This window comes from Vespa mandarinia, chromosome 14, assembly GCF_050613455.1.
Source record: "Vespa mandarinia isolate Hongniang chromosome 14, ASM5061345v1, whole genome shotgun sequence".
Classification (NCBI taxonomy): Eukaryota; Metazoa; Arthropoda; class Insecta; order Hymenoptera; family Vespidae; genus Vespa; species Vespa mandarinia.
In genome coordinates this window covers 4,792,501-4,810,834 of record NC_140823.1, presented here as the reverse complement: position 1 = coordinate 4,810,834, position 18,334 = coordinate 4,792,501, and the positions used below count along the sequence as shown (strand labels likewise).

General features: G+C 30.6%; 5 protein-coding genes across 9 annotated transcripts in view; all 5 read right to left on the bottom strand.

The window, feature by feature from the left end:
• Positions 1–736: 736 nt before the first annotated feature.
• Positions 737–5,109, bottom strand: LOC118440072 (uncharacterized). The gene is made up of 10 exons (XM_085661400.1): positions 4,589–5,109; positions 4,137–4,478; positions 3,836–4,040; positions 3,459–3,614; positions 3,342–3,386; positions 2,058–2,428; positions 1,586–1,927; positions 1,310–1,514; positions 942–1,097; positions 737–872 (listed from the first exon to the last, which is right to left on the bottom strand). Exons 1-10 carry the CDS (start codon positions 4,951–4,953, stop codon positions 825–827), a joined length of 2,235 nt encoding a protein of 744 aa, XP_085517526.1. The 5' UTR covers positions 4,954–5,109; the 3' UTR covers positions 737–824.
• Positions 5,110–5,589: 480 nt separating this feature from the next.
• Positions 5,590–7,420, bottom strand: LOC118440071 (odorant receptor 46a-like). Its single transcript, XM_035862575.2, has 5 exons — positions 6,919–7,420; positions 6,463–6,801; positions 6,120–6,324; positions 5,825–5,980; positions 5,590–5,715 (listed from the first exon to the last, which is right to left on the bottom strand). Exons 1-5 carry the CDS (start codon positions 7,275–7,277, stop codon positions 5,662–5,664), a joined length of 1,113 nt encoding a protein of 370 aa, XP_035718468.1. The 5' UTR covers positions 7,278–7,420; the 3' UTR covers positions 5,590–5,661.
• A 572-nt stretch (positions 7,421–7,992) lies between these two features.
• Positions 7,993–12,444, bottom strand: LOC118440070 (uncharacterized). Its single transcript, XM_085661399.1, has 10 exons — positions 11,865–12,444; positions 11,332–11,721; positions 10,862–11,066; positions 10,593–10,748; positions 10,466–10,509; positions 9,330–9,695; positions 8,744–9,133; positions 8,467–8,671; positions 8,179–8,334; positions 7,993–8,088 (listed from the first exon to the last, which is right to left on the bottom strand). Exons 1-10 carry the CDS (start codon positions 12,224–12,226, stop codon positions 8,038–8,040), a joined length of 2,325 nt encoding a protein of 774 aa, XP_085517525.1. The 5' UTR covers positions 12,227–12,444; the 3' UTR covers positions 7,993–8,037.
• A 36-nt stretch (positions 12,445–12,480) lies between these two features.
• Positions 12,481–16,935, bottom strand: l(2)37Cb (DEAH-box helicase 16 lethal (2) 37Cb). Its single transcript, XM_035862324.2, has 13 exons — positions 16,831–16,935; positions 16,513–16,717; positions 16,242–16,410; positions 15,924–16,165; positions 15,658–15,860; positions 15,286–15,581; positions 14,904–15,208; positions 14,607–14,764; positions 14,268–14,541; positions 13,749–14,184; positions 13,572–13,677; positions 13,300–13,476; positions 12,481–13,205 (listed from the first exon to the last, which is right to left on the bottom strand). The coding sequence occupies exons 2-13, from the start codon at positions 16,673–16,675 to the stop codon at positions 13,074–13,076; spliced, it is 2,661 nt and encodes an 886-aa protein (XP_035718217.1). The 5' UTR covers positions 16,676–16,717; positions 16,831–16,935; the 3' UTR covers positions 12,481–13,073.
• A 307-nt stretch (positions 16,936–17,242) lies between these two features.
• LOC118439980 (F-box/LRR-repeat protein fbxl-1) overlaps positions 17,243–18,334 on the bottom strand; it is a 10,818-nt gene continuing 9,726 nt past the window's right edge. For all 5 annotated transcript variants that reach the window (XM_035862328.2, XM_035862330.2, XM_035862331.2 and 2 more), the window contains one exon: positions 17,243–18,334. This exon is cut by the window's right edge and continues 2,785 nt beyond it. The gene's annotated coding sequence lies outside the window, so the exon portion shown is untranslated.

Genomic DNA, 18,334 nt, shown 5'->3' with positions numbered 1-18,334 from the left:
TTCGATCATTATACGACGAGCAATTTTTCATAAAGTCTAACTTCCGACATGCACTGTGAGGATATATTCTCACAAACTAAATCTTTATTTTATTGATGCGACTATTCTTTCTCTCATATGAATGATACGATGAAAGTAATTTAATACGTTGAAATAGAAGTATGTTATTATTATAATAACAACTATGAAAAGATGCGTTTTCTTAAATGGTATTCTATTATGTAAATCACCCCTCTCTACTTCGATAGAAACGAACGACGACTCTACAATGTTCTATCATTATTGATTATTAATTATTCCTATGCATTCTGCGTAGAATTCCCGACATAGTAAGGTAAAAATGCTTTGATTTTTTTCTCTGACATGAAATTATTATAACATAGCTAAGTCTGTGAATTGCTATGCTTGCTATTTGTGGAAAGCTAAACTTATTAAAGAAGATTAGAATTTCTCTTGTTATTTTTTACGTCTTCACTGCTTACCTGTATATCAATGATTATTCTATAGGTAGAACAAGATTTGAGAACAATTCCCAAGACGATATAAGCTGTTCAGTTTACGAAAAAACAAAATTCTGTACATCAAAATTAAAATTATCCATATTATTTTATAATCATATTTGTATTTTCAATTATAATTGTATTACCTTAAAGAATAAAACGGGAAGCCTGATGACTTCTCCTGCAGGTAAATTACTTTATTCTTCTCTTTTTATCTCTATTGCGATTTTCAATCATTACATTACAAGTTTATTATATCTAGACATATGTTCAAATAATTTACATTGCTTTTTTGTTTTTCTACGTCTCTTCTACTTACTCTTCTTAAGTTTGTTCCAAGAAGTTGTATGCCGTGTATGCGGTCTTAAGTATCTGAAAAATAAGAAAACCCTAAAACATGGAACTATTATCATATATTGATGTCAACATAAATTTACTGACGCTCACGAATGAATCGATATTTAGAGGAAATAGATTCATAACGATAATAACGATTGGCCTTGTCGTACGATGCATCATAATCAAAAGACACTTCTTGATGTCATTGCTTAGCTCCATCAAACCTGTACCGAACATTTTTTGGGCAATTTCTTCGCTCTGCTTAATAAATAAAATATTATTTTATAAATAAGTAGAATGATTAAAGATTTTCGGCAATTGTTTTTTACAGAAATGAAATAGTGTTTGATAGGAAAAAAGAATTTTCATTATTACAATTGCTTTTTTTTTAATTAAATTAATTAAATTAATTTCCATGAGAATTAAAATTAATGGTAATCGATAGATAATTAATATTACTTTTACCAGACCTTAAGAGTGACTAAATGTCCGTACCAGCAGTAGAGATACACTTGGATTAACAAGCCAAAAATAAATAATGTCATTTTAAAAAATTCTAAACTATTTGTTGATATTTTTGTTATTTGGAACAGAGTGAAACAAACTGTGAATGTACTTGCAAGAAATTGGATTAAGATTGCAAATTTAAAAGTTTTATTTATGTTTGCAGCAAATCTAAAAAAGAAAAATCGTTAGTCATTTTTTTTTGCAACTATATTTAAAAAAATCACTCCACAATAATTTACCTGTATATACATTCGTGATGATGAATGCAAAGTTTCAAAATAGCCTTTCGTTCATTCGTGATATTCGTAAGGCGACTTTCTAAGATTTTAATCTGACAGCAAATGTTTAGCAGAAAATCGCTAATCAGAGTATCTACAGCGACGTGAATCACTGTTCCATATGTCAGCGCTATCATTTGGTGAGCGTAAGTTAAATAATATACAACGGGTGTCATATTATTGTCAAAAGGCAACCAAGCTCGAAGAGTTAATTGCCTTTTTCTAAAGTCTGTAATCAATGACATAAATAAAAAGTGGCTCACCGTGAATGTGATCAAAGATATATAACTGTGAATATTGAACCTGAGAAAGAAAAATATTCAAATACTTTGATATGTAAATTATATATGTATAATATAATATAATATAATTTAAATAATATATATATATATATATATATTATACAAATCATTTTGCAATTTGTATTACAAACCGAGACAATTTGTCAAACTTTATTTGAATGTTCGTTTCCATATCGTCCAATGGTTGATACGGTTCTTGTTCCAGAGTATCAATTAATTTAACAATATTATTACGATTGACCACAAGACTTAACATTTTAAAACAAGATACTAAATGTGCCAAGAATACGTAAATATCATCGGAAACTTCGCCCGAATCAATTGCGATTGAAGCAATACCGATTATTTGCGATAAAGCCAGAGATGCTAATAGAACAGCTATAAAGGTTGTGTATAAATTATGAGCGAGACATTTATAAAAGGATAACGACCAAGATAAAGGTCTCCAGCATCCGCAGATACTGAGAATAATAAATATCGATTTTAATATAGCCATAGTTATACGCGAATGTCAGAAATCAATTGAAAGAAATCAATTTATTTTTTGAGATATTGCTTTTCTAGCATCGTTTACTTGAACTTTCTACGAGGATAATAATCCTTCGATCATTATACGACGAGCAATTTTTCATAAAGTCTAACTTCCGACATGCACTGAAGGATATATTCACACAAACTAAATCTTTATTTTATTGATGCGACTATTCTTTCTCTCATATGAATGATACGATGAAAGTAATTTAATACGTTGAAATAGAAGTATGTTATTATTATAATAACAACTATGAAAAGATGCGTTTTCTTAAATGGTATTTTATTATGTAAATCACCCCTCTCTACTTCGATAGAAACGAACGACGACTCTACAATGTTCTATCATTATTGATTATTAATTATTCCTATGCATTCTGCGTAGAATTCCCAACATAGTAGGGTAACAATGCTTTGATTTTTTTCTCTGACATGAAATTATTATAACATAGCTAAGTCTGTGAATTGCTATGCTTGCTATTTGTGGAAAGCTAAACTTATTAAAGAAGATTAGAATTTCTCTTGTTATTTTTTACGTCTTCACTACTTACCTGTATATCAATGATTATTCTGTCGGTTCAACGTTTGAAAACAATTCCCAAGACGACATAAGCTATTCAGTTTTCGAGAAAACAAAATTCTGTACATCACAATTAAAATTATTCATATCTTTCAATCATATTTGTATTTTCAATTATAGTTGTATTACCTTAAACAATAAAACAGGAAACCTGATGACTTTTCCTGCAGGTAAATTATTTTATTTTTCTTTTTTCATCTTTCTTGTAATTTTCAATCATTACATTATAAGTTTATCGTATCTACGTTCAAATAATTTACATTAGTTTTTTGTTTTTCTACGTCTCTTCTATTTACTCTTCTTAAGTTTGTTCCAAGAAGTTGTATGCAGTGTATGCGGTCTTAAGTATCTGAAAAATAAGACGATCATAAAACATGGACCTATTATCACATTCTGATATCATATTGATAAACATACTGACGCTCACGAACGAATCGATATTCAGAGGAAACAGATTCATAACGATAATAACGATAGGTCTCGTCGTACGATGCATCATGATCAAAAGACTCTTCTTGATGTCATTGTTTAGCTCCATCAAATCTGTATCGAACATTTGGTAGATAATTTCTTTGCTCTGCGTAATAAACGAAATATTATTTTATACGTAAGTAAAAAGGGATTACTTTAAAGATTTTTGGCAATTATTTTTTACAGAAATGAAATAGTGTTTAATAGGAAAAAAGAATTTTTATCAGGTCAAGTGTTTTTTTTTTTTAATTAAATTACTTAAATTAATTTCCACGAGAATTAAATTTAATGGTAATCGACAGATAATAAGTATTCCATTTACCACACCTTTAGAGTGACTAAATGTCCGTACCAGCAATAGAGATACACTTGGGTTAACATACTAGACATAAAAAATGTCATTTTTATAAATTCCAAACTATTCGCTGATATTTTCGTTATATGGAACAGAGTAAAACAGACTGTCAATGTACTTGCAAGAAATTGGACGAAAATTGCAAATTTAAACGTGCTATTTACGTCAGCAGCAAACCTAAACGAAAGAAAAAAAAAAAAAAAGAAAGAGAAGAAAAATCGGTAGACATTTTTTTGTAACTATATTTAAAAAAATCACTCGAGAAAAATTTACCCGTATATACATTCGTGATGACGAATGCAAAGCTTCAAAATGGCCTTTCGTTCATTCGTGATATTCTTGAGGCGATTTTCCAAGATTCTAATCTGACAGCAAATGTTTAGGAGAAGATCGCAAATCAGAGTATCTAAAGCGACGTGTATCATTGCTCCTAATATCATTGCTATCATTTGGTAAGCGTATGTTAAATAAAATACAACGGGTGTCATGTTATCGTCAAAAGGCAACCAAGTTCGAAAAGTTAATTGTCTTTTTCTAAAGTCTGTTATCAATGAGAAAAATACAAAGCTGCTCACTGATAACGTGATCAACGATGCGTAACTGTGAGTGTTTAACCTGAGAAAAAAAAATATCCAAATGTTTCGATATTTACATTGTATATGTCATATAAACAGTTTAAATAGTATATACTTTTTTTTGTATATTTGAAAATTTATATAACAAACCTAGACAATTTGTCGAACTTAATTTGAATGTTCGCTTCCACATCGTTCAATGGTTTATATGGTTCTTGTCCCAAAATAAAAATTAAATTAAGAATATTATTACGATTGACCACAAGACTAAACATTTTAAAACAAGATACAAATTGTGCCAAGAATATGTAAATATCGTCGGAAACATTGTTCGATTTGTTTGCATTTAAAGCAATACTAATAATTTCTAATAAAGACAAAAATGATATGAAAAAAGCTATGAAGATTGTATATAAATTATAAATGAGGCATTTATAAAAGGAGAGCGACCAAGATGAAGGTCTCCAGCATCCGCAGATATTGAGAATAATAAATATCGATTTTAATACAGCCATAATTATATGCGAATGAAAAAAAGGTCAATTTATTTTTTGAGATATCACTTTTCTAGCATCGTCTACTTTTTCTACGAGTATTATAAATCCTTCGATCATTTTACGATAAACAATTTTTCATGAAGTCTAACTTCCCGGTTTCCGGCATGCACTGAATGAAATATTCTCACGAACTAAAAGAACACTTATCTATTTCATTGATACGAGTATTTTGTCTTCCCCATAAATGATACGTTCAATGTAATTCTATACTTTATCATTGAAGTACGTCATTATTATAATGTCCACTATGAAAAGATACGATTTCGAAAATAACGTTGTGGTATGTAAATTATCTTTCAGAAAAGAACGACGACTTTTCTAGGTTCTATCATTATTGATTATTAATTATTCGTATGCGCTGCTGTATGGTAGCAGCGACATAATAGAAAGGAATACTTTGCGAAGGTAGCTATTCGTGAAATGTACAACTCTCTTTTTTTCAAGAAAATTCTCAATGATATTGTCTTCAGATAAATAGGGAAGTCGTACGACAGGTTCCTTGCAAGTAAATCATTTATTCTTTTATTTTTTTTTTTTCTTTTTATAATACTTTTATACCTTTTTGATATTTATTAGCATTAATATTGTTGGTCTATTATTTGTAACTACAAACTTAGGCAATATTTTTTATTCCTTTCTGCATCATTTCTACATCTTTTCTTTCTGTTATTCTTGCGTTTGCTGTAAAAGATTATAAGCCGAATAGGCAGTTTTAATTATCTGAAAGAAAGAAACAAAAAAAAAAAACAAAAAAAAAAAAAAGAGATAACGATGAAATTATATAATAATTAACTACATGATATTTTAATATTGCCATGCAAATACTGACACTGATGAATGAATCGAGATTCAGAGAGAAAATTTTCATAACGACTAATGAGATCGGATTCATAGTACGATTCATCATAATCAATAAGGAAGTCTTGATGCTATTGTCAAGTATCGTCCAATTTATTTCAAAGATCTTGTTGATAATTTCTTTGCTCTGAATATTAAAAGTATTAAGTATTATTTCATACATAATGATTTACATATTTTTCTCAAACACATTTTAATATGGTTATTCCTATATAAGCACTAATGAATTTATAATATTTATCTATTATATTAAATTCTCACCAGACCTTTAAAGTCACTAAATTTCCATACCAGCAGTAGAGATAAATTTGTATTAACATGCAATACATGTAGAGCGACATTTTTGCATATTCGACAGAAGTTGATGATATTTTTGTCAATTGATATAACGTAAAAGAGACTGTCATTGTGCTACCGAAGAACTGAATGAACATTATAACTCCAAATATTTTATTTACTTTATCTGCGAATCTGTATACGTCAATGAAGAAATTATTTATTTCATATTGCGACTTACTTAATTTCTTATTAAAATTATAAAAGTGACATTCCGCGGACAAGAATTAATTTTCAAATTAATTGTTTATAAAATCTCTAATGTGAACTAACTTGTATATGCATTCATGATGACGAACACATAATTTTAAAAGTGCCTTCTGTTCGTTGGAGATTTTCATCAAACGATTTTCCAAAATTTTGATTTGACAACAAATATGTATAAAAATGCCACAGATCAAAGAATCTAGAGCGACGTTAAGAAAGCCGGCTAATGTCATACCTAACATTTGTTGAGTGTACGTTAAGTAATATATAACAGGTGTCGTGCTGTCAAATGGTAACCAAACTTGAAAAGTTAATTGTTTTTCCCTGAGGTCTGTAAGTAAAGACATAAATACGTAGCTGCTCACCGAAAATCCAATTAACGATGTATAACCGTTTGTGTTGAACCTGGAAAGAAGAAATAGCAAAGTATTTTTGATAGAAATCAAATTAAATATCCAATATCCAATGTAAAAAGAAAAATCATATATTACAAGAAATCGTATGATTATTACTAGAACCGACCGTGCTAATTTTTCAAATTGCAATTGAATTTGAATTTCTTCATTATCCGATGGCCTGTATGGTTCCTCTGCTAAAGCGTTAATTAACTTGACGACATCGTTATGATTGTATTTAAAAGTTAACATTTTTAAACAAGATACAGCGATCGTCAAAGATATGTAAATTTCTTCGGAAAGATCGCTCGAAATGTTTAAGGCAATACCAATGATTTGCGATAAGGATAAAGACGATACTAGAAAAATTACACAGATATTGTATAAATTGTATACAAGATTTTTGTAATATGAAAATGACCAGGATGGTGGTCTCCAGCATCCGCAGATACTGAGAATCATTAAAGTCGATGCTAAAATCGTCATTTTTCGATAAATTAATAACTTTATAGATTTTTTTAAATATTAGTTCTCTGACATCGTCTACGCGAACCTACAAATTAGGCCTTCAGCCTAAAACAGATATATCTTTCGTTGAATTAGATCGTTCCTGTCTTAGGAACGAATATTGTGAAATTTTCTCACAAACTGATATGACGTTACGTGTCAGTTTATTCATATTTTTCTTCTCCCATGAATCGTACGGTCGATATTATTCTACTTCTCCCCTAAATGGAAAGTATATCATTACTGTAATATCAATTTGAAAAATTACATACACTTTGTCATACCGATAAAACAATACTGCCTAGAAGAAAACAATGACTTTGCAATGTTCTATATTTATCATTATTAATTATTCCTAAGCGTTTTGTAGAGGCAAAGATATTTTCCTCTCTGAATTTGTATGATTACATAGTGAAGGATTCTTTTTGCAAATATTGTGCAAATGTGCGAATGTTGCCATTTTTCATTATTAAAAATTCCTATAAAGCAAGAATGAAATACTTTTCAAATAAAAGAAAAAAAAAATCGTGAAAATAAAGCAAAGAACAAAATGATCGTTGGAAAAGGGAGATCGTTTTTAGAAAAATAATACTCGAAGTAAGTCGATTTATAATTGTTAACTGTAAAACAATTAATATCTTATTTTTTATACATTTTTTTGTACATTTTTGTGTACAGAAAAATATCGATACTTTTGCTTTTACTAACGTTGATTGCTCTAACTGAACTTTTTCAATTATTATGAGGATTTTTGCAAAACGTTGTAAGCTGTGTATGATGTATTCAATATCTGCAATTTGTTTAAACGTTATATAAGAACGATGTGAAGTATTAGAGAATATGTCTGTCTTGAAAAAAAAAAAAGAAAAAACTAACTCACACTTGTAAACGATTGAGCTGACAATACTATCACATAGCCACTTCTCATTTCAATAGGTTTTGTTGTTCGAGACATTATGATAGGAAGAATTTTGATAATGTCAGTTCTTAATGATGTCCAATCCATTTCATAAAACACCTCTCCGATTTGCTTGCTCTGTTAACAAAAAAAAAAAAAAAAAAAAAAAAAACAAAAAAAAAAGAAAAAAGGAAAACAAAGAAATATAAAACAATAATTACACGTATAGAATTTTGTATGCCACATAAAAGATATTATGTGTACATCGACCTTTAATATCACTTCGTTGCCGAACCAACAATAGAGAAAAATTTGCATGAACATAGAGGCAAGATAAAAAACTGCCCATAAAAATTCAAAGCTAGTGATTTCTGTCTTGGACATCCTAAAAACGGTCAAACAGAGTACAATCGAACTTATAGAGAACTGTAGCATGATCATCGTAGTAAAAACGTCGTTGACTTTAGTCGCAAAACTAGAAGATGGAAAGGATTATATCTTCATTATTTTCTTTCTTAATATTTTACTTTCTGAAGATATTGTTTACCTGTATATGTAAAGATGATACTCGATTAATTCACGAATGATTCTTTTCTCCTCTCTCGTCCAATTAACGATATAATCGCAATTCTTTCTTGCCATTTTCAGTAATATCGGCAACATTTTTACACGATGACCAAATATCTCCAATTGTGCACAAATTTGTAACATCAATCCAGAAATGATGGTCTCATGAGCAACACTTGCATTTGCACACACCAAAAGAGCTACGGACTGATGAATCAAAGAGATCCAAAACATACTGTCCGAGGAATGATCGTAAGGAGTCCAATTGGCAAATGGCAGGATACGTTCTTTTACGGCGTCTACGATCTGTGATACTATGGCGAAGACTACTGTTGCCTCGTTTAAAAATTCGCAATATATCGTGATCTTCCTAATGTCAATAAAGAAAATAACAAGAATTATTTCTTTATGACAACAATTCTCGTGAGTATAAAATATATATAATAAAAGATTATTTCTTATTACTGAGACATACGAGAAGCGCATTTGTCGAATCGCATCGACGATACTTTCTACTTATACGAGTCAGACCATATTTCAGTAAGTACTACTTAGAAATAACTCACTTAGCGTTCTCGTCGAATTTCTCCTTTATCTTTTGTTCCCCCAAATCCCGTGGTACACAATCATCTTTCAAAAGCATATTGATCAACGAAATAATACTTTCCCGACGCAAAGTGAGATTTATAACTTTAATACACACTGCTATGACCGATATCGTAAGAGTAAACTTTTCAATGAACGTGTTTACATTATGATCGACATAAGCATCGATGATTTCACAAAATGCGAATAAACATAAAATGAATATCATGAATAGAGTGTAAAGATTATAAAGATAGGATTTGAAAGAATTTTTTGGCCAATTCACTGGTCGCCAATATCCAACGTACGTAAACAATGCAAATGATACAGGAAGAATATGCATTTTTACGATTTATAAGATGTTCTTTGTAATATCTGTCTGGTTTATAATCTATCTTTCGTATTTCTCTTCCTCTCGAAAAGAAAATACTGTAAGGATTTATAATCAGAGCTTGCAATAAGATAATAAATTTAAATGTAAGACTTATGTACGATATGCAAAAGAATTTATAAAAATTGTCTTTCCTTTTCTTCCGTTCATTAAAACATCGTTCGCATTACGAAGTATAGTCAGTAATTATCTCCGTCTATACAGTCAGTAATTTTTTATAACTTGCTGTACGTTCTGTCGTACGCTCCAGTTATTTCTATCGCTTTAGAAATAAAATAAATCCTATCGAATATTGTAAGAAACAGTGAGACAGACATAGGGACAAATCAATGTTGCATAATTTATTGGCCATTAACGACTTTCATGTCTTTCGTCTGTAATTAAAAACTTTCAACGTATTTTTGCCTTTTCGATATTTTATTTCATAAATAATTAAAAATATTCCCTCTATAAGCACAAGTAATTCTATCTAGCCATCGATACGTATAGATGAGTTTCGAGTAAAAACTCGAACAATCAATTCTGCATTGATATCATATTTATACTATAATTCTTCTATTATTATTGTTATTATTATTATTATTATTATTCCTTATTCTCGTGGATCTTAGTAGAAATGAAAAATGGACTAACAATATTGACTACGTTTTAAGGTATGGAACGAAATTACACCGTTACATGATATATATATATATATATTTGTAAATATAAGAATTATATTATGACGAAGTTTGTAAAACATTATAAGCAGAATATGAGGCCTTAATTATCTGAAATTAAATCATAAAATTAATAAGCGTACAATTATTAAAAAGATAATATGTTACCCGTTAATTCTTTCTTTGTTACTTACGGTCATAAACGATTTTGCTGAGAGTTTTACTATGTATCCACTATTCATTTCGATAGTTTTCTTTGTTCGTGCCATTACTATAATAAGACTTTTAATTACTCTATCTCTTAATGACGTCCAATCCATTTCATAAAATGCGTCTCCAATCTTTTTACTCTACAAAATTAAAATGAAATAATAATAATAAAAAAAAAAAAAAGAAGGTATAATCATATGAAAAATAAATAGATAATGTATTTTTCCTTTTCTTTTTTCAATGAAATACCGACCCTTAAAGTAACTTCGTTACCAAACCAACAATAAAGAAAGAGTTGTGTGAGCATACACGCGAGATAAAAAAATGTCCAAAGGAAATCAAGGCTTATCACATCTTTTGTTGATAATTTATACACGCTCATGCAGAGTACTGTAGAGCTTATAGAAAATTGCATGAATATCATAAAGGTGAACACATCGTTGACCTTTTTAGCAAATCTAAAATTAAACAATTTCTTTGTAACAGTGCCCGAAAAAGTATTATACATAAATATCTAAAATGATGAGTTCATAAGATTATAACGATATCAATAATAACAATGAAACGAACAAATAAGAATGCCGATAAATGTAACAAAATAATAATTCGTATTTCTCTCATGTATATTTTACATATAAAATAAAAATACAAATAATGTATAAAAGTATCTATATATCAACAACCAATATCATTATTTTCAATGAAATTATAATAATTTTTTACTTATAAACGTAAAGATGATACTCGACCAATTCACCAATAATTTTATTTTCGACTTTTTTAAGATCCTCTTCAGAGGAATAATTTTTCTGTATCTTTTGCAGAAACGTTGGCAATATTCTTGCCCGATGACAGAGTATTTCCAATTGAGCACAAATTTGTATCATCAGTCCGGATATTATGGTCTCATGAGCCACGCTTGAATTGGCACACACCATGAGACCAAGGGATTGATGAAGTAAAGTCATCCAAAACATGATATTCGAGGTACGATCGTATGGTGTCCAATTGGCAAGTGGTAAAGTACGAGTTTCTAAGAATTTACCAAATTGAGCGACAGTGGCGAAGAAGACGGTTGTCTCGTTCAAGATTTCGCAATAAATTGTTATAATCCTAAGGTAAGACGTTTTACATTAATTTGTAACTTTCTAAAAAGCGTTATTAATCGGCTTATATATAAAATGCTGACTATACGGCTTATCTTTACTAACTAGTATCCGAATATAATATCTATCTATCATTTAATTAGTACTCACTTGGCATTTTTATCGAACTTCTGTTTAATCGCCAGCTCCTTAGAATCACGTGGAATGCATATCTCCTTTAGAAGCATATCTGCAACTGAAATAACAGTCTTTCGATTGATTAAAATATTCGTCACTTTGATACACACTCCTATTACGGATATAAAGAGCGAAAACTTTTCGAGTAAGTTATCCAAGTTATGATCAATCAGAGCATCCATGAATCCACAGAATGCGAATGTATAAAGCAGGAATACCATGAAAGCCGTATAAACGTTATAAATGAAATATTTCAAAGAATTCGATGACCATTTGGTTGGTCGCCAAAAACCAACGTAAGTTAATAAGCCGAATGACAAAGGAAGAGTATGCATTCTTCCGATTAATATTTTGTTTTATCTTTTAGTCAATTTTATATGACAATCTTTTGCTTCACAAGATTGTAGAATCTCGATGGAGTTTGTCCTTAAAAAAAAAAAAAAGAAAAAAAAAAAAAGAAAAATAAAATAAAAATAAAAAAAAAAGAAAGAAAAAACGAGAAAAGAAAAAAAAATATGTTTCATCTTCTCACTGAAGATAAGAAATACTAAAATACCAAATTATTAGTACGTACGTATGCACGTTCCATAGTTATGAATGTCTTTCTGTGTTTATTCTTTATTCATACTTTCTTTGTTAACAACGGAAGAAGGGCTTCTTTACCAGTACAGTAAATATTTAGATCGTCTTATTCTACATACTATGTAATTTACATCATAATGTATAGCCAATAATTATCCTGTTTTTCTTTCTCTCTCTATCTGGCTATACCGTCGGTAAATTTTTATAACACTGCATTCGAGTTAGTATATCGTTTTCAAACAATTTCTCTGCCTACGAGTATCACGTATAATTACAACATTATTATATAAATAGTTAGAAATAAATGACGAGATTCTACGATATACGATTCAAGTTGATTATTCTAAAGGCTTTTAAAATGTATAAAGTTCTTAGGTATGCTTCATTATCGTTTAACGAGTAATTACACATATTTCTTTTTATATTCTCTTTCGAATAGTTGCTCTGAAACGAAGGAATATGATAAAATATATCCTATGAGTAATGGATTTACATTTTACAAAGGTATACTAAAATATTGTACAATCATGAAGGATTGTGATTTTATTTTTTGCGATATAAAAGTTTCGTCTGTACAAAAACTATTTTATCTACTGTTACTTAGGTAGTTGCATCTGGTCGTGCTCTGCCTGCAACTTTAGGCATTTTTTTATTCGTCGAGTCTTCAAGTTCTTTGGGCTTGTAATAATGTGGTGCAACTTCCAACAACCATTTGCTTTCTATTTCCGTAACCTAGATATATTTAATAAATTCGTTAAAACGATTAGAGACATCTATTAAATGTTTATATTAAATTATTAATTCGAAGATTTTTACGAAATAATACCTGTCGCATGAATTCTTTCGTTGTAAATACTAATTCGTGATAAAGCAACCATCGCGGAAGTTCTTGAAATAAAGAACTATTCGGATGAATCGATACAGTTTGATTATGTTTTGCTGTTTTATAATGGCCTCCCTTTGACAAACGAGCTACGTGATAGAAATAACCTGCCGTAATTGCCTGAAATATTTTAGGAATAAATCTATAATATAAGAGTAATTAGAAGTTTCAAAGTTAGCTGATAAAAAAAAAAAAAAAAAACACAAATTAGATACCTTCCGAATATTAACGGTTTCTGTAATACCCGAGACAAGTTCCATTTCAACACGTTGCATCAAGCCGATTAACTGTTCCCTAACATCTCTGGCTCGTTTCATCGATCTAATCGAACGAATATATCGTTACGACGATGTCAAAGTAAAACAAGGAAGAAAACAATTCGTGCATCATACCTATGCTGAATAAAATTTTCGTAACACCAATGAGTACTAAAATCGCTTTGTTGCCACTGATTATAAACATTTAGAAGAGTGAGATGATCTCCGCCAGGGACATGAAAATTTTTTCGAGCTGTATCTGCATGTATAATTTTATCTTTAGGTCTATAGAAAATTGCTCCGTTTACAGAAAGCATTGCAGCTATTGTGGCCACCTCTTCGGAGCAACGATAACGTTCGCTGGCTAACAACATTTTTGCCATCATTGGATCAAGTGGAAATTCTGCCATTCGTCGGCCGAGTTTAGTTAATTCACCGCGATGATTGAGAGCACCCAAAGCATAAAGTTGCTCTAAAGCTAATACTAATGTTTCATGCGGCGGTGGATCGAGAAAATCAAAATGAACTAAATCGTTAATACCTAGGGCTTTTAATGTGAGCACTGCATTACCTATAATGTAATTTTTATCATTTTATTATTATGCGAGCGATGAAATTAATTTCGTTAAACGATTCAATCGTATCAATACAAACCAAGATTTATCCTTTGTATTTCAGGTACAGTATTATCCTCCAATTCGTGCTGATATGCCCATGCTGTGTAAAGTCTGAAACATTTACCAGGTGCTACTCTGCCAGCACGACCTGCTCGCTGCATCGCAGAAGCTTTACTAATCGGAACAACCATCAAACTTTCCATTCCTGTTCGCGAATTAAAATTATTCTGCTTCGCAAATCCAGGATCTATTACGTAAACGATATTGTCAATGGTTAAAGACGTCTCTGCTATGTTAGTAGCCAGAACAACCTATTGAGATAAGTTAATACATAAGTAGATTTGTGGAGGTAAATGAAGGAAAATAATAAAAATACCTTTCTAGCACCGGGTGGAGTAGGTTGAAATATTTTAGCTTGCATATCACTTGGCAAGTTCGCATAAACGGGTAATATCAAAAGTTCCGCCAACTTACTTCCCAGCCTTCTTACTCTCTCTTGTAACATCTCTTGACACGTCTCAATCTCGTCCTGACCTTATCGACATTTTTTTAAGTTACTAGTTGATTTGCAACTAGTTCGCTAAATGTCATGAATATTCTAATTGATGATGCTTGGAACTATGTATACGTTCGATAAAACGATCCTAATGATTTATGTCAATTATATACTCACCAGTTAGAAATACTAGCACATCTCCTGGCGGTTGGGTCGCATGAATTTGAAGAATCGAGACTACACATGCATCGATATAATCCGCCTCAGGTGCTTTTGTATAATATATATCTACAGGAAAACGACGGCCAGGTATACGAAAAATTGGAGCATCGTCGAAGAATTCGCTAAACTTTGTTGCATCTAACGTTGCAGAAGAAATTAATAATTTCAAGTCTGAACGAAATCTTGTAATATCCTTGACCAAGCCAAATAAAATGTCGGTATGCAATGTGCGCTCATGTGCTTCGTCAATTATCATTACGCTAGAAACAACGTATATTTCAAAATAATACCAATTACAATTTACAATAAATTGTTTTCTCGCATTTGAAAAGTTTACCTATATGACGCTAAATCAGGTTGACTAAGGAATTCACGATGTAATGTGCCATCAGTCATGTATTTTATACGCGTACGATGAGACGTGCAATCTTCGAAACGAATTGCATAACCAACTTCGTTTCCAAGTTTTACAGCCATTTCATGAGCCACTCTAGCGGCTACGGACATCGCTGCCACTCTGCGAGGCTCGCTACAACCAATAATTTTGTCATTCACCGCAAAACCCGATTCATATAAATATTGTGGAATTTGTGTAGTTTTTCCTGAACCTGTTTCACCTTCTATGATCAGAATCTGAAATAATGGTGATAAATTTTATTTATTATCTATTAAGTTTTGCAATAAGATTTGTTTCAAATCGATCCAATACCTGATGTTCTTTAATAGCTTGAATAAGATCATTCTTAAATGGATATATTGGTAAGCTCTTTTTTGTTTCTTGTATGGTTTGTAAAATTTTAGCCTGCGGAGAAGGACTTGATTCACGCTTTGTACCTTTTTCACTTCCAGGCATACGCAGTGCTTGAATAAATTCTATTTCATCCTCCAATAAAAGATCATAATCCTGTTGTGCTGTTATTTAAATTCATATTAATGAATCATAAAGATAATGAATTATTATAATTATCATTATACCTTTTCTGTCTTTTGCCCCAAATCTAAATACAGCAGATGACATCTGATCGGATTCCCATTTACTTTGTTCAGATTGTGGTGGTTCTGTATCAGGTGGTTCTGCCTCAGCTTCTAATTTCTTCTTTTCCAAAGGCATATGATATCTTTGTACTCTTTCAAGTTCCCTTGCCTTTTCATGTTCCTTTGCCAATTGTAATAATTGTTTCTTATGTGCTCTTTCACGCTTTTCACGTTCCGTTAAACTATATCAAACGATATTTATTAACAGCTTTACTTATATTATTATTATTATCAATTTAAATATAATTAATGAATTACATTTCTTCTTCAAACAGGTATTCATCATCAATAATATCTGCTTCTAATTCGGCCACTTTATCCTCTTTACGTTTTTCTAAATATTTTCTACGGGAATCCACTCTTAGTTTTGGAACAAGCTTTTCTCTTGCATCAGTTTCCATGAGTTTAAGTCTTTTTGCTGCCTCAGCTTTAAAAAAAAAAAAAAAAAAAAAAAAAAGAAGAAAAAAAAAAACATTTTTTTTTTATTAATTCTCAAAGGGAAAAAAGCTCAAATATTGCAACATTTTACCTGCTCCAGAGCCAGTGGGCATAGCAACTTTTCGTGTCTTACTATCATCTTTTGCTTTGAGACGATTCGCAAATTCATCTCTCTCTTTTATATCTTTCTTACGCCTTTCTTCCTCACTATCACTATCCTCGCTTGAGGTTTCTTGCCTTCTGTATTTACTCATTTTCAATATCTTTTGTAGATTATATTAACAAACTATTCAGATCTGTAAAAATACAGGCAGATATTTAATATAAAATTAGAAATTACAATATTATTCTGAAACAAATGATGTTTGTTGTACAATTAAATTCATTTACGTAAGAATCAATTAATTACCAATCACTAAAAATATTTAGTTTTCCCAAATGTTTCTCATTTCATAGGTTATGTTTCAACAAACCGCAAATACAACGGACATGTGTTCACGACAATAATGACATCTGCTGGATATAATACTATCGATCAATCGATATCATTATCGCAGCTTCTCGAATATTACACGTCACGTTCGATATTTTCAAATATCTACTAGTTCGTTCTCAAAGAATCACTTTGAATTATTGATTATTGATTATTAAAAATTATTACGTAAAGATTATTGCGGTATCAATAAAATACACACAACTTCAACTTATTTATTTGTCGAAATATAGTTTTAAATTATTGAATTTATTATTACATATTATCGAAACAATGTTTTGATTGCATTGATGGAGTGGATTGCAAATATATCCGTTAGAAGCGTATATTATCTCGAATATATTTTATTATACATACATTAATGAAAATATATACATGGTAGACTGCAGCTCGTTAAAGCAGCAAAGTGTCAATATAATCAGCTACAGTATTCGTACGCGGATCTGTTTGAATGACGTCCTCTCGATAAAGTCGATTTTCCATCGACATTATAAATCGGGAATTTTTTCGGGAGGCACGTGTAGGCCGACACGTGTAGACCATTCCGTTTCATAGAATTTCTTTTCTTTCCCGTTTCACCCTTTTTCTATGGACATTCTCGACAGACACGATGATCCTGTATCGCGTGACGGCGAAGCCCTTTTAAGGGCATAAAAACGCGTTCCTGAGAATAAGAATGACGATTGGGCAAACAGATATAGGAATACTTTCACTGATCTTCGAATAACATCTGAATCTTATTCTCTTACTTTCGCATCCTTTCTCTTTCTCGCTTTTTTCTAATTTTCTTTTTTTGCATATTTCTATATCTCACTCACTGTTTCTATTACTCGCTTTTTCATATTCATTTTTTTTTCTTTTTCTTCCTATACTACTGCACAGCCAAACACTTGCTCGATCACTCGACTTCTATTATATTCATGATGCTTCTTCTTTTCGTTTCATTAATATCGTTACAACATGATTGAACGGTGTGATGTTTGCGATTATTAGGATAAAATGGTTCAAGACGACCGTCTATGATTTCTTTTTTTTTTTTTGTTTCATCAAATTTCAGGCGGTTTCGCGAATTATCCCGAATATCGATTCCAGTTACACACACGATCGATTTAAAGTACCGACACACTTCTGCAGGTTTTTATTCTCTTGCATATTGATAAATATATAGTACAATGTCTTCTCTGTTAATTGAAACAATAATTATTTTCTCATCTCGACGTATCATTCAATGTTAATTAATTGGATTCATACGTAGATAATATATTTGTACTTCGTTCTAGATCATTTGAGAGCTTTTTCAGAGCTTCTTTTCGATATCATATAATTCTACAAAATATATTATAATACGAAAGACATTTGAGCGAGAAATGAGAAACCTTTGAGGTTTGTCGGTAGTACGTGAATGTACAAACATTATTGC

Excerpts from the sequence above, each read along its gene's own strand:
- LOC118440071 (XM_035862575.2), bottom strand. The coding sequence starts at position 7,277 with ATGACGATTTTAGCATCGACTTTAATGATTCTCAGTATCTGCGGATGC. Across the intron at positions 6,325-6,462 it reads CATCATGAATGCATATACAA|ATTCGCAGATAAAGTAAATA; the intron begins GTTAGTTCACAT and ends TGACGTATACAG. Across the intron at positions 5,716-5,824 it reads ATCTCGATTCATTCATCAGT|ATAATTAAAACTGCCTATTC; the intron begins GTCAGTATTTGC and ends TCTTTCTTTCAG.
- LOC118440070 (XM_085661399.1), bottom strand. The coding sequence starts at position 12,226 with ATGCATACTCTTCCTTTGTCATTCGGCTTATTAACTTACGTTGGTTTT. Across the intron at positions 11,067-11,331 it reads TATCATCTTTACGTTTATAA|ATTTGCTAAAAAGGTCAACG; the intron begins GTAAAAAATTAT and ends GTTTAATTTTAG. Across the intron at positions 8,335-8,466 it reads GCAACGAAGTGATATTAAAG|AGCAAGCAAATCGGAGAGGT; the intron begins GTCGATGTACAC and ends TTTTGTTAACAG.
- LOC118440072 (XM_085661400.1), bottom strand. The coding sequence starts at position 4,953 with ATGGCTGTATTAAAATCGATATTTATTATTCTCAATATCTGCGGATGC. Across the intron at positions 4,479-4,588 it reads AAGTTCGACAAATTGTCTAG|GTTAAACACTCACAGTTACG; the intron begins GTTTGTTATATA and ends TTTTTTTCTCAG. Across the intron at positions 1,928-2,057 it reads AAGTTTGACAAATTGTCTCG|GTTCAATATTCACAGTTATA; the intron begins GTTTGTAATACA and ends TTTCTTTCTCAG.